This window comes from Ursus americanus, chromosome 23, assembly GCF_024610735.1.
Source record: "Ursus americanus isolate L20-20 chromosome 23, mUrsAme1.1.p, whole genome shotgun sequence".
In the NCBI taxonomy this organism is placed as follows: Eukaryota; Metazoa; Chordata; class Mammalia; order Carnivora; family Ursidae; genus Ursus; species Ursus americanus.
The window spans coordinates 38,823,286-38,836,685 of NC_142149.1; the positions used below are offsets into that span (position 1 = coordinate 38,823,286).

At 42.9% G+C, this 13,400-nt stretch overlaps 2 protein-coding genes across 4 annotated transcripts in view; one reads left to right on the plus strand and one right to left on the minus strand.

The window, feature by feature from the left end:
- The first annotated feature begins 3,286 nt into the window (after nucleotides 1–3,286).
- Nucleotides 3,287–9,429, plus strand: TEFM (transcription elongation factor, mitochondrial). Its single transcript, XM_045773526.2, has 4 exons — nucleotides 3,287–3,368; nucleotides 4,356–4,819; nucleotides 7,499–7,648; nucleotides 8,808–9,429. The coding sequence occupies exons 1-4, from the start codon at nucleotides 3,338–3,340 to the stop codon at nucleotides 9,243–9,245; spliced, it is 1,083 nt and encodes a 360-aa protein (XP_045629482.2). The 5' UTR covers nucleotides 3,287–3,337; the 3' UTR covers nucleotides 9,246–9,429.
- Nucleotides 9,430–11,589: 2,160 nt separating this feature from the next.
- Nucleotides 11,590–13,400, minus strand: part of ATAD5 (ATPase family AAA domain containing 5) — a 45,520-nt gene continuing 43,709 nt past the window's right edge. For 2 of the 3 annotated variants that reach the window (XM_045773371.2, XM_045773369.2), the window contains exons 22-23: nucleotides 12,854–13,012; nucleotides 11,590–12,753 (exon numbers count right to left, since the gene is read on the minus strand). In XM_045773371.2, coding sequence (XP_045629327.2) covers nucleotides 12,675–12,753; nucleotides 12,854–13,012 — 238 coding nt within the window. In that variant the 3' untranslated portion in view covers nucleotides 11,590–12,674. The remainder of the gene's footprint in view (nucleotides 12,754–12,853; nucleotides 13,013–13,400) is intronic. The other variant, XM_045773370.2, reaches the window with a different exon arrangement.

Below are 13,400 nucleotides of genomic sequence, written 5' to 3' on the forward strand. Positions count from 1 at the left end.
AGTGGGTACCTGGTGGTGAGCAGAGAAAGGGCTGGAAGATGTAGGTGAGGCCCCACCTCAGGGCAGGAAGTGGGAGATCTGGTCAGCCCTGGGGCTGTTGGCCAGGACAGGCAGGTGTATATGAAGGGTAGGGAAGGGGTTAGGTTGATAGGCAGCTGGAAGATTGATGGGGGGGTGGTTATCGCAAGAGTCCAGGTGAGAGACAGTGAGACCCTCCTTAGGGTAGCCATAGCAAGAGAGAGTTTAAAAAGGACATTTTATACCCCTGAAACAAATAATACTTCGTTACCTAACTGAATTTAAGTTACAAAATTATTTTTAAAAAGTGAAAGGGACATTTTACAGTGAAGGTTGATAGAACTTCTTGTGACAGTGGCTCCAAGTAACCCAGCTGTCAAAAACAAATCTCTTCACTCCTCAAAATCCTTTATTTCTTTAGTCTCTTTAATTTGACTTTGTCCTGTTTCCTTTGAAGTCTCTCTAAACATTGCATCTTAGTCCTTTTGGGAATCTGAATTCTCTACTCATGCCCAGTACGGCTGCTCCCAGAGTTTTCTCCTTGACACGGTGGGGTTTTCTCACACTACCCTCTCCCTGGCTCATTCCACGAACTCCTGGGATACAGCGCCATCTCTCCACGTGGACAGCCTCCAAATCTAGAGCCCAACACAGTCTTCTCCCTTAGCTTCAGACTTACATATATAACGACCTACTACACATCTCTGCCTGATGTCCTGCAGGTTTAAAAATGGATCAGTGGGCTTTTTTAATGAAAAAAAAAATCAAGGTGCATTATATGTAATAATGCAAGTATTTTTTAATGAAAGCTTTTGTTTCACACCTTACATCTATGCATTCTGTGTCATGGCCAAAAAAAGTTTTAAAAACATAGAAACCAGGGGCATCTGGGTGGCTCAGTCGGTTAAGGGTCTGTCTTCTGCTCAGGTCATGAACTCAGGGTCCTGGGATGGAGCCCTGTGTTGGGCTCCTTGCTCAGTGGGGAGTTTGCTTCTCCCTCTCCCTCTGCCCCTCCCCCTGCTTGTTCTCTCTCTTTCTCAAATAGATAAAAATCTTAAAACACACACACACACACACACACACACACACACACACACACACACACAGAAACCAGATAACAGGCTAGACGTAATGATGAAAGGAGTGGGAGGAACCAGGGATTTCTGCAGTACAGACAGGGAAGTGAGAAGGACCTGGTTTCCGGGGAAAGTTACAACTTTCATTTTGAACAGAGTCTGGTTGACAGTAAAACATGCACCTACCGTAGTTGCCTCTTTCCCTGCCACTACCAGCTTCAGGTCAAAGGATATTGAATGAATGCTCTGAGGAATGAGGGGGTTTCCCCTGAAGGTCATTAGTAATCAGCTCCCAGGAAGAGGTTATGCTTTCATGGGGGAACTAACATTTACTGAACCTTCCTATGTGCCGGGGTCTCTGCATCCAGTTTTTAACGAGAAATCCTCTTGGCAGCTATGTGAGGTAAGTACCATTATCTCCATTTCATGAATGAGGAAGCTGAGACTCCGAGAGGATGAGAAACTGTCTAGGGTTGTGCAGGGAGCGAGTGATTTGTTGCATCTTGCCAGTGAACGTCATCATCTCTGAAAGCATCAACCACCAGGACTCCTTATGGCCCCATGTATTAGTTTCCTAGGGCTCCTGTAACAAATTACTCTGAACGGGGCAGCTTAAAATAACAGCAATTTATTCTTTCACAGTTCTGGAGGCTAGAAGCATGAAATCATGATGGAAGCCGGGCTGGTTCCTTCTGAAGGTGAATCTGCTCTATGCCTCCCTCCTAGTTCGTGATGACCCCCTGGTGATCCTTGCCTTCCTTGGATCGTAGATGCATCACTCCCACCTCTGCCTCCATTCTCACATGGCATTTGTATGGTCCTCTTCTTTTAAGGGAACCAGTCATATTGAATTAGTCACCTGCTCCCACTCCAGGATGACATCATTTTAACTAATTACCTCTGCAATGATCCTATATCCGAATAAGATCACATTATTTTTTTAAAAAGATTTTTTAAATTAATTAGTTAATTTATTTAAGAGAGAGAGAGCAGGGGAGGAGCAGAGGGCGATGGAGAGAATCTCAAGCAGACTCCCCACTGAGTGCAGAGTCCAACGCAGGACTCAATCTCACCACCCTGAGATCATGACCTGAGCCGGAATCAAGAGTCAGAAACTTAACCGACTGAGCCACCCAGGTAGTCCTCAACATATCTTTATTGAAGGATGCAATTCAACCCGTAACGCCTCATTAAGTAGAATAAGCCAGGAGAAAAAGGAAATTATTTGATTTGGAGGATTTTGCACCAAAAGTTGAATTTCTTTCTTCTTATAGCCCTAAGTTCTCCAGGACTTGGTAAGATTCCTGGAATTCCTACGAGTAATTCTTATGAATACTTAGGAGTCCCTACATCCCCACTGCCTCCTGGACAATATCTACAAAGACACGGCCACCTCATAAAAACACAAGCCCACCACCTTTCCCTTCAAAAGACACCTCCCTTCTGACTTCCTTGTTCTTCACAAAACTAGCCCAAACCTCCTCACCTTCCAGAAAGAATCTTTTTCTTTCTACTCTCCTTACACCTTCCGGGTTCAATTCCTTACGACTGCCTGGCCCTTGGGAAGATACACTAGTTTCCCGACTCTCCTTGCTTCCCTGTCTCTTCCAACTCCAATACGGCCTCGCACTTTTACATAGGGCCGATTTTCTAGAAACACACCTCTGGTCTGACCCTATTCAACTGCCCCATTCTGCATTCAAGGCCCAACCAAATTTTGGGCCAGCCTCATCTCCCTCCCCACCCACTCCCTTCCAAATGGAATGCTGCTCCGACTTTCAAAGCTCAGTGGCAAAGCCACCTCCTCCTACCTCTCGCCCTTCCCGGAACCCCTGCCTCTCCCGATTATCCCATTCTACCTAGTGATAGGGTTCTTTGCGTACCCATCTACGCTCCCCACAAGACTCCGCTCCTTGCCCCCCAGGCGGGGCCACAGCAGGACCTTATCAGTCCACGTGCCTGGAATAAACTGGAATAAACATGTGGCTGAAGGAGCGACCGACCTTGCCAACTACAGAGCACCCAGAGGCTCGGGATCCGGGGACTCCCCCTGGGCGGGAGGCCGCCCGGAGGCCCGCAGCTGAGGACTGGCTCAGCGGGACACACCTCCGGCCGGCCCCGGAACGCCAATCCGGCCGGAACCTTTCCGCCGCGAGGTCGGACACTTGGAGGCGAAGCACGTCCGGGCCGGAAGTCGGTGGAGGAAGATTGGACTGTGGGAACCCAGCGCTTTACCAGGGACGATGAGCGTCTGTAGTCTTCTCGTGGCGGGAGGTAGGGTGCCTGGAACACTGGGTTCATTTCCCGCCTGTCCTTGGCCTCTGGTCTTGGAGTACTTTCTCCCGCAGGCCCCATGTCCAGCTGTTGCTCTTGGAGTCCTAGCTGAGCTGATGGGGCGCCTCGGAGCGACCGTGCTTCCCGGGCGAGGGGCCCGCGAGCGGCCCGTTCCCCGACTGTGGCGGGCGGAGGGGTGAGAGGCTAACAGCCGTTTGCTCACCTCCGGCTGTGGTAATTCCTGTGGCTGCAGTGTCCGAGGGACTTCCCAGTGGTTTTGCAGAATTGTTTCTTACGTGGTGTTTTGTTTTTCTGCTTGCGGGAACAGCCATAGTAGAAACCGGGAAAAGCGTACCGGTGAAAATAAAAACTGCCCCTTACATCTATCACTCAGCTAAAACATATTTTATAAACGTATACGATTTAATTTTATTTGGTTCCACCGCGTAGGAAACTAGTGAAAATGGATGTGAAAATATTAACAAGAGATATTAATTACAGAAAGATCCCTCTAAAGTTAAAAATGTCAAAAACGTTAAGCAGTGGAAATCATTGTTTTAAATACGTGCTTCCATCTGGGCATAAAATAAGGTTTATAGGGGAGCCTGGGTGGCTCAGTTGTTAAGCGTCTGCCTTCGGCTTAGGTCATGATCCCAGAGTCCTCGGATCGAGCCCCACATCGGGCTCCCTGCTCAGCGGGAAGCCTGCTTCTCCCTCTGCCTGCCGCTAGCCCTGCTTGTGCTCTCTCTCTAGCTATCTCTCTCTGTCAAATAAATAAATAAAATCTTAAAAAAAAAAAAAAAAAGATTTCTAGGTAGTAAACAGGACTTACCCACAAAAATCAGAAGACCTGTCTTGTGAGTATGGTATACTAGTTCTAAGATTATGGGAAAGGCTGTCCCTTTGCAAAGGCTCTGGTCAAGCCACAGCTAATACTAAAAACAAGTAGGACATTCCAGCTTACATTTTGCCAAATTTCCCTTTTAGGAAGGTGGCGATGTTTGCCGGTTCCATTAGGGTCATCCTTGTTCCAGGCGCTACATCATTCCTGCTGTCGAAAAAAATCCACTGCACCTAAGAAGATTATTCCCAATGCTGCTATCTGTGATGAAAATACAAAGGAACCTGGAAATGCGCTTGACAAGCTCTTCTCTTCAGAGCAGCAGGCTTCCATCTTGCATGTGTTGAATACGGCATCTAATAAAGAACTGGAAACTTTCAGATTGCTTCGTGGAAGAAAATCTGTCAATATTATAGAGCACAGAGAGAAGTTTGGGCCATTTCAGAATTTGGAGAGTTTAATGAGTGTGCCCTTGTTCCAGTATAAAACTACCATTCAGGTTTGTAACTCCATTCTTTGTCCAGAGACTGGAGGGAGAAAAGGAAAGTTCCAGGACAACCGGCTCTTGAGAAAGCTCATCAAACCAGAAATAGCAAGAGAGAGACTTAAGGTATACTGTTTTTCTTAATGTCCGTTATACTACTCCCTACGTATTGAGAACCAACTTTGTAAAGCACTATTCTGGGCAGCAGGGCACCTTATAGTTTAGTTGGTATGTGATAGTACGGAAGAGTGAGATGGAGAGATGTAGTGGGTGGGCAGAGAACTGTGGGCTCTACCCGTTGGGCAAAGTTGACCAAAACCTGGATCTCAGATGGAGAAGAGACTCATTGGAGGAGGCGGGCGTTCTAGGAAGAAAGAACAGTTGTAGAGAAACAGGTCTGTGTGAGGTTTAAGAGGAATCGAGCTATATGACTGCGTCTGAGGGGTTATATCGAGAATAATCAAATTAAGATGCAGAGAGGGTTATGGCCAGGGAGTGACTTCAGAACATTATGCTGGTCTTTCCAGCAGGATTAAAGTTATTTTCTGTTCCCCTTCCCCCCTTTTAAAAGGCATTCTACGAGCAAATCCTTCTCAGTGTTGTCTTAAAAAACAAATATTAGAATTACTTGGCTCATCAAACATTAAACCTTGGAGGAGGAGCTTAGGTCCTGTGTAGCAATATGTGATCAAATATTCTCTTGTTGCATACCAGTAGTAAGCACATTTTTTTTCCTGGACCAGTAGTTCTCAGTTTTGGGAGGCTTATGGATACTTTCTGAAAACCTGATGAAAGCTAAGGACCCTCTTTTCAGAAAAACCACCAAAAGCACATTTCCATAGAATGCTGCATACACTTTCAGAGGACTTGTAGGGTTCATGAAGTCCGTCCACGGACGACAGATAGAACTCTTGCAGCTGATCTGGAACATATTTGAACCAAAATTTTCAGGGCTTGGATTTCCCTTCGGAGTTTTGGCTATAAGTACTATTTATAGTCACTATAGTGGAGTTGCAATCTTATCTAGAGGGGTAGGTTCTAAAGTCATTTTGTATGCGATGAGAAAAATTATACTGACTTCCAAATAAAGTACTATTTTTTTTCCTTAAAAAAAATAGTTATTTTGTATGGAGAAAATCACGCAGTAGTCCTTGAAAAAAATCTCTTGCCCATGAAGTACTGTGTGCAGCCTGGCTCAGTAATTCTTATGTACACTAAAGCTTGAGAATCGTTGAGCTCAAGAACCAAAAGAAGGTCTGTATTTTGTAGATGTCTGGGCATCCAAACTCTTCTGCCTTTAATGGATATTTATCCATTCCCTAGCAGTGAAAGGGAGAGGGGCATAGAATTATAAAACGTTCCTGCTTGCGTGCCTTTGTATTTATGGAGCACGCGAATTTATTTAGCCATATAACTAAGTGAACTATGTAGGGGTGAGGAGATGCCATTGTACTCTTATCTCCAGCCCAGACTTGGCAGAGTTAAATCCACATACCCAATTATCTATTACACATTTCCCCGTAGAAGCCCTATTGGCAAGCTGAATACAGTACATTAGAAAACAACTCCTCTCCCCCTGTCTTCCCAAGTTGATCTGCTTCTTACCACCATCTTGCTTAACGGTGCCATTCAGTCACTGCAATAAAAGTGGGCTTATCCTAAGCTCCTCCATCCCGCATATCACTTCTACCCGCATTACCTCTAATTTGTTTCTTGTCCTCACTGTCTTTGATTCTTAATGCTTTGTCACATAACAGGCACCTAATAGATCCCTACCTCTAGTCTAGCCTTCTATGGTCCGTCCTCCACACGGCGGTCTGTGATGGTTCTGAAGCGTAAATCTCGTGTTGTGCCTGAATGTTACATGCTTTGGTGCCTTCCTGCAGCTCTCAGGATGGAGCAAGGTACTTTTGCAGAAATCTGCTTGCCCCACTGCACCTTTCCCACTTGCACTCTTTGTTCCAGGGCCTGAGTGTGTGAGGTGTCACACAGCTCTCTGTGCGGGCACGTGGTGAAATCACTTCCCACTTACACTTACTCATTTTCCTAGTCCTCCAGGAAGTCTTCCCGGACCATGTCTCCTCTCTATGGTGTAATGTTGTGTGTTGGCATTTCTTATGATGTATGGCTGTATTCCTTGTTTCCCAGTATCTAGCACAGTCCCCAGCAACATTGGAATATTTGAATGCCTACTTTGGGCTATGTAAAGGTTCTTTGTCTATAAATTGACTGCTACTGGTTATCTTTTGATTAATAATTATTCCTGGGGCTCCTGGGGCTCCTGGGTGACTCAGTCAGTTGTGTCTGCTTTTGGCTCAATCATGATCCCAGGGTCCTGGGATTGGGTCCCACATCGGGCTCCTTGCTTGGTGGGGAGCCTGCTTCTCCTTCTCCCTCTGCCCCCCACTCATGCTATTTCAAATAAATAAATAAATCTTTAAAAAATAATAATTATTCCTGCATTTCTTTAACATTCCTCAGTTCATAAAGTGGATGTATATTTCTTTGTTTTAAAGATTTATTTATTTATTTTAGAGAGAGAGAGCTGGGGGTAGGGGCACAAGGAGAGAACGTCTTAAGCAGACTCCACACTGAGCTCCACCTGGAGCCCAACATGGGGCTTGATCTCATGACCCCAAGATCACGACCTGAGCTGAAACCAGAAGTCAGATGCTCAACCGAGCCACCCAGGCACCCCGGTATATTTCTATCACATAAACTGATTTGGCATTCTGAGTTTATAGCTTAAGTTTTGTATTTGTTAAAATGTTTATACTTTTAATTAAACCAGCCTTTTTGTTGTAGGCAGTTAATAGTATCGTATCCATCGTTTTTGGAACTCGAAGAATTGCCTGGGCTCACGTGGATCGTACATTGGCAGTGCTGGACTGGCAGCAGAATGAGTGTTGCCAGTTCATGAAAGGCACATACGTATCATCTGTCTATTTACAAGAGGTAAAGCAACTGCGCCTCCAAATTCCTACCTGCTAGAATTTGTGTACTTCAGTCTTCTGTCCTAAATGGAATGTAATACAATACTACAGATGGATTTCCTTTGGATACGTATTACTCACCCATTCCTTTTTTTTTTTTTTTTTTAAGATTTATTGATTTACTTGACAGAGAAAGAGAGAACACGAGAGAGAGCGAGTACTAGCAGAGGGAGCGGCAGAGGGAGAGGGCGAAGCAGGTTCCCCGCTGAGCAGGGGGCTCGAACCCAGGACCCTGGGATCATGACCTGAGCCGAAGGCAGATGCTCAACCATCTGAGCCACCCAGGAGCCCCTTATTTATTTTAGGGAGAGCGAGCAAGCGAGCTTGGGGGGAAAGAGGGAATCCTCAGGCGGATTCCCTGCTGAGCATGGAGCCAACATGGGGCTTGATTTCAGGAACCTGAGATTGTGACTCGAGCTGAAATCAAGAGTCAGACGCTTAACCAATTGAGCCACTCAGGTGCCCCTAAGCTTATTTTTCAAAATGCTTCGCTAATTGTCTCGCGTCTTCAAAATTGTGAGATGGGTAATTACGATCCTGATTACACATATGAAAACTGGTATAATCAATCAAGCATCTGACAGGAGTAGTCAGTTGTAGATAATGGATCGTAGGCTGGGTATTCTTTTTTTCTTAAGCAGGCTCCGCACCCACTGTGGAGCCCAACACAGGGCTTGAACTCAAAACTCTGAGATCAAGACCTAAGCTGAGACTGAGTCAGACACTCAACCGGCTGAGCCACGCAGGCGCCCTGATTGTAGACTAGATATTCTAACCCTGTGCTGTACCCTGGACATTTTTAAAAGGCTAATAAACATTTTAAGTTGTCTAATCTTAAAGTCAGTAGAGATTTTAGAAATTATGAAGCCCATTTTCGAGATGAAGAAACTAGTACTTGGTAGGACTAAATGATCTGCCTTAGCTCAGCTTATTCCTCAGAACCATGAGCAGAACTTGGCTCCTGGCTGCTCCATAAAACGCTGATTTTTCAGTTACTTCATAACTGTCAGTAGCAGTATGATGTAAGTTATATATTTTAATAGAAATGGGAGCGGGAACCCAAACAACAAAACTTAGTGAATTATTTCTGTTCACTTATTTTGTCTTTTTGTTTTTTAAAGATTTCTTCAGTCATTTCAAAGATGCCTAAAGCTGACCTCTATGTTCTGGAAAAAATCGGGCTTTCAATACAGAACCCATCTCGGTTTCCCGTAGTGTTACATTTTCATATCATGGAAGCCATGCTGTATGCCTTGTTAAACAAAACCTTTGCCCAGGATGGCCAGCATCAGGTGCTGAGCATGAATCGAAATGGAGTGGGGAAGCACTTTGAACTGATGATTGGGGACACACGGACTAGTGGAAAAGAGCTGGTGAAGCAGTTCCTCTCAGAGTCTGGTCTGAAGGAAGAGCCTCGGGTAGTCTTCCCCACAGAGAAGGTCGTCCGCTACAGACAGATGTTTTCATCTACTGGACAGCAGAGAGCAGAGGAGTTATATGATTCATTACTACAAGCTGTTGCCTTCTATGAATTAGCAGTTTTTGACACTGAACCTTGAAATGTTGAGGTTAATGTAAGAGCTCTAAGGTTATATTAATTTATTAGCCCTAAAGCTATAAAGCCAACTGTTTTTAACATTCATGTTTATGAAGAAGACATGTTTGTATTTAAGGTCAGACTTTTGGCTGTTGAATTGTTCACACAATAATAAGCTAAATCAATAAATATCTTAGGAGATTCTGTGCCTTTTGGGTTTAAGTGTTAAACAGTAAGATGCCCCCTAAACAGGCAAAAGAAGAAACAAAGTTATCTCCCCTGAAAAGCAAATTCCATCCTAATGATTTGCGTCGTTCTGTTGTTAATAGAGTAATGATTTTTCTGGGAGCTGCTCATCGTGGTAATGCTAAATCTAATTGAGAGCACAACTTAAACCCTTTTCTTAACTGTACGTAGTATATGGTTTGACGTATTGCTTCCAAAAGCTGATTTTCATCAACTCGGTCTATCAGCCCAGAACCAAGAAGCTTTGTCTAATACATTCTTTTTTTTTCACTTTGAAATATTTTACTTGGACAGACCATCTTTTTAAAAAAGATTTATAGGGGCGCCTGGGTAGCGCAGTCGTTAAAGCGTCTGCCTTCGGCTCAGGGCGTGATCCCAGCGTACCGGGATCGAGTCCCACATCGGGCTCCTCCGCTATGAGCCTGCTTCTTCCTCTCCCACTCCCCTGCTGTGTTCCCTCTCTCACTGGCTGTCTATCTCTGTCAAATAAATAAATAAAATCTTAAAAAAAAAAAAAAAAGATTTATAAAAAAGATTTATTTGAGAGAGAGTATGCAGGGGTGGGGGGGGGCAGAAGGAGAGGGGAGAGAGAATCCCAAGCAGACGCTGATGCAGGGCTCCACCCCAGGACCCTGAGATCACGACCCAGAGTCAGGCGATTCGCTGACTACGCCACCAGGTGCCCCAAACAGACCATCTTTTGAGAAAAGTAGCACATAATTTTTTCACCACATCTCACATTTTCCAGTATTACATTTGCCTTACTTCAGGCCCTCATTGTATCTCACCAGTCCTGAACCTAAGTCTCTTTGATGTCAAAGCATTACATCTTTCCTTTAATCTACAGAGTGAAATATGCTTGTTGGAAAAACATTCAAATAATCAAACGTGTAAAATAAGTAGAAGTCCTCTCTTCCAGCACCTCCCGACTCCCTAGGGAATCTGGGGTGCAGTCCAGACTTACTGCCACTCACTTGTAAATCTCTACATTCACATATTCGGTTGTACGCAAACATCACCGTGGATATGTTGCAGGTATCTCAAACTATCCATCTCAAGTAATCCTCTTGCCTTCCAATCACCTCCTTTGCCGCTGTTCCATACTGTGGTAAATAGCTTCACCAACCATCCAGTTGCTCGTGCCAGATATGTGGCACTCTACCTCCCACATATTTCTGGAAATAGCTTCAAGTGAAAATGTGTTCACTTTAGACGTTTATAGGATAAGATGCTAAGTACTGAAAAAGCCACCAGAATTTGGTTACTTTATCTCAAAAGTGAATCTAAATCGTACAGGAACTTATCACCTTTAAGAACTCATAGTTTTGGGGCACCTGGGTGGCGCAGTTGGTTAAGTATCTATCTGACTCTTGGTTTTAGCTTATGATCTTGTGATCTCAGGGTCGTGAGACGGAGCCCCACATTGGGCTCTGTACTCTGTGCTCAGGGGAGTCTGCTTGAGATCCTCCCTCTCCCTGCCCCTCTCGTTTGTGCTATCTCCCTCTCTAAAATAAATCTTCCGGGCACCTGGGTGGCTCAGTTGGTTAAGTGTCTGTCTTCGGCTCAAGTCATGATCCTGGGATCAAGCCCCACGTGGGGCTTCCTGCTCAGCGGGGAGCCTGCTTCTCCCTCTCCCTCTGCCAATGCCCCTGCTCGTGTTCTCTCTTTCTCTCCCTGCCAAATAAATAAATATTAAAAAAAAAAAAAATTCCCCCCCAAATAATGCTAAACCTAAAAGAAAATATTAAATGTGTCCCTATTAAGGAAGAAAATATCCCCATTGTTTCTTGATCTTTGATCTTATTAAGTAAAATTCTAAAGTTATTTTACTTTGGTTCTCTATTACCAGATTTTCTAATAATAAGACCAAATTCACAGGTCAGTGCACTACAAATAGTGGACACTAGTATGCAGTAGAGAAAAGCCATGTACTTAAGAAACCCCCCACAGAACTGCACATCTATTCCTTGTAAGATCTAGCCTATACCCAAACCTATAAAATACCCATATTTGCCCAGATGGTTACATCTGGACCACCTATTTAGACATTGCATTAAGTCTTTCAGCTTTAACCTTTAATTAAATCAATAAACTATCAACAAAAAAGTAGACTGAACAAATAAGAGGTAAAAACGTATTTTCATACACATTTGTACACAGGTATACATCAATATTTTCCATCTGTACAAAATTAGGATCCTTACCTTTGAGGTAAACATAAAATTCACCAGATAATGTAACCAAATTCTAGGCTAATACATAATAGAAACATTTGAAATAGGAAACTATTTTCAGATATACCTGATTATATGATTCCAAAAATGATTTTAAGTGAAATGTGGGATTTTAAAATCTTGTAATTAAAAATACATACTTTCTCCAAAAACAACCTTAAGTGGAAATGACTATGATGTAGAAAGTCCATAGTAGAATCCTCCTCTGTTACAATTTTAATGAATAGCAGTTTGTCGAAAATAGATATATTAACAGCATTAATATTTTTATGACATAAAACATCACTGATATAAAAATGCAAGAAAAATGTACAAGGCAAATGATGTGAGTTGGCAAAATATACAAGATAGCACGTGTGTAAGGTTGCTAAAAATTTATGAAAATGACAATTCATAATCTTGTTTTCACTTTGTCAACATTCAATGATTCAATGGCCAAATACGCTGAAGGAATACACTAAAAATAAACTTATCGGGAAGGTGGTACTTTTTGAAAAATGAAGCATAATTTCTTCCCTTCTAACAAGTTTTTATGTATGACATAATTTCGTACTGCGTGAACTAGATTAACACCTAGATGATTCATACATACAACGTGACGGAACTGGGCTGGAGAGAGGTGGGTTAAAGGTAACAGGAAAGAGAATAATTATGGATTAATTTAACAGTGAAACCTCTTTAGAAATATAGTGCATACTACCTTCTAGAAACAGCTCGCTCACATGCAAAAATACAACAAAGCTAAGTCAAAGAATACAAAAAATTTCAGGAAAAAAATACCACCACAATCATAAATACAATTTGTAACTCAAATTTTTTCATTTTAAATATTTGCACACTAATAAAAAAATATACAAATAGTCTGTTTTAAATGTACATTAAGAGAAAGAAATTCTTCCATGAAAATCAATATAAAAATGTATCTTGAGGAGCACACAGTCATCTGTACAAGGCGCTGTGAATGTGGACTATTAAGGGAAGGCAGCTGCCAGAGTGTTCACAGTCTCTTTCGAAATGTTAAGATGAATACTTTCAAGATAGTGTAGGAACCTGTCAAAATTACAAAGAAAAATTCAATTTAACCATCAGATGAGAATACTTATTCATCTTGAAATAGCTATCTACAATGTTATTTATATAGAGCCTTTACCTTCTTTTACTTTTTCCTTGTTCTTTTAGCTTCTCAGTCCTACAAATGTTCCGAAGAGTTGGCAAGTACTCAGTTACGCTAGCTTGTCTGTTACCCAGGTTCAGAAGGGATCGGCTAGAAAATACACTTTTAATGACTGCTATCCTCTTCCAGGCACTGCTGTAAATGAAAAGTAACGCAATACTTTTGATTTTTACTGCCCAAGAAAAATGCAACAATCCCAAACTCGACCAGCTTCTGGTCTCTGCTTCTCCTTGCTTCTGGTCTAGACTAGATTAACCAGATTCCAGGTTAACTACCTGTATCACTTTCAACACATCCCTCCCATACCGAAAAAATCCTTAATGGTTACCCGCTATCTGCCCCAGCAAATCCAAACTCCATTTCCCTGTCATTCGAGAGTCTCCTAATCTCTCGTTTTCTTCTCAGCAATCAGGCTGGTCTCCCTGTCTTATGAGAAGGTACATTATTAATATTAAGGGTTTACCGTGATCAATAAAGCCCAGCACTTTGAAATTAGTAAAAAGAAACTAATAATTTCCTCTTT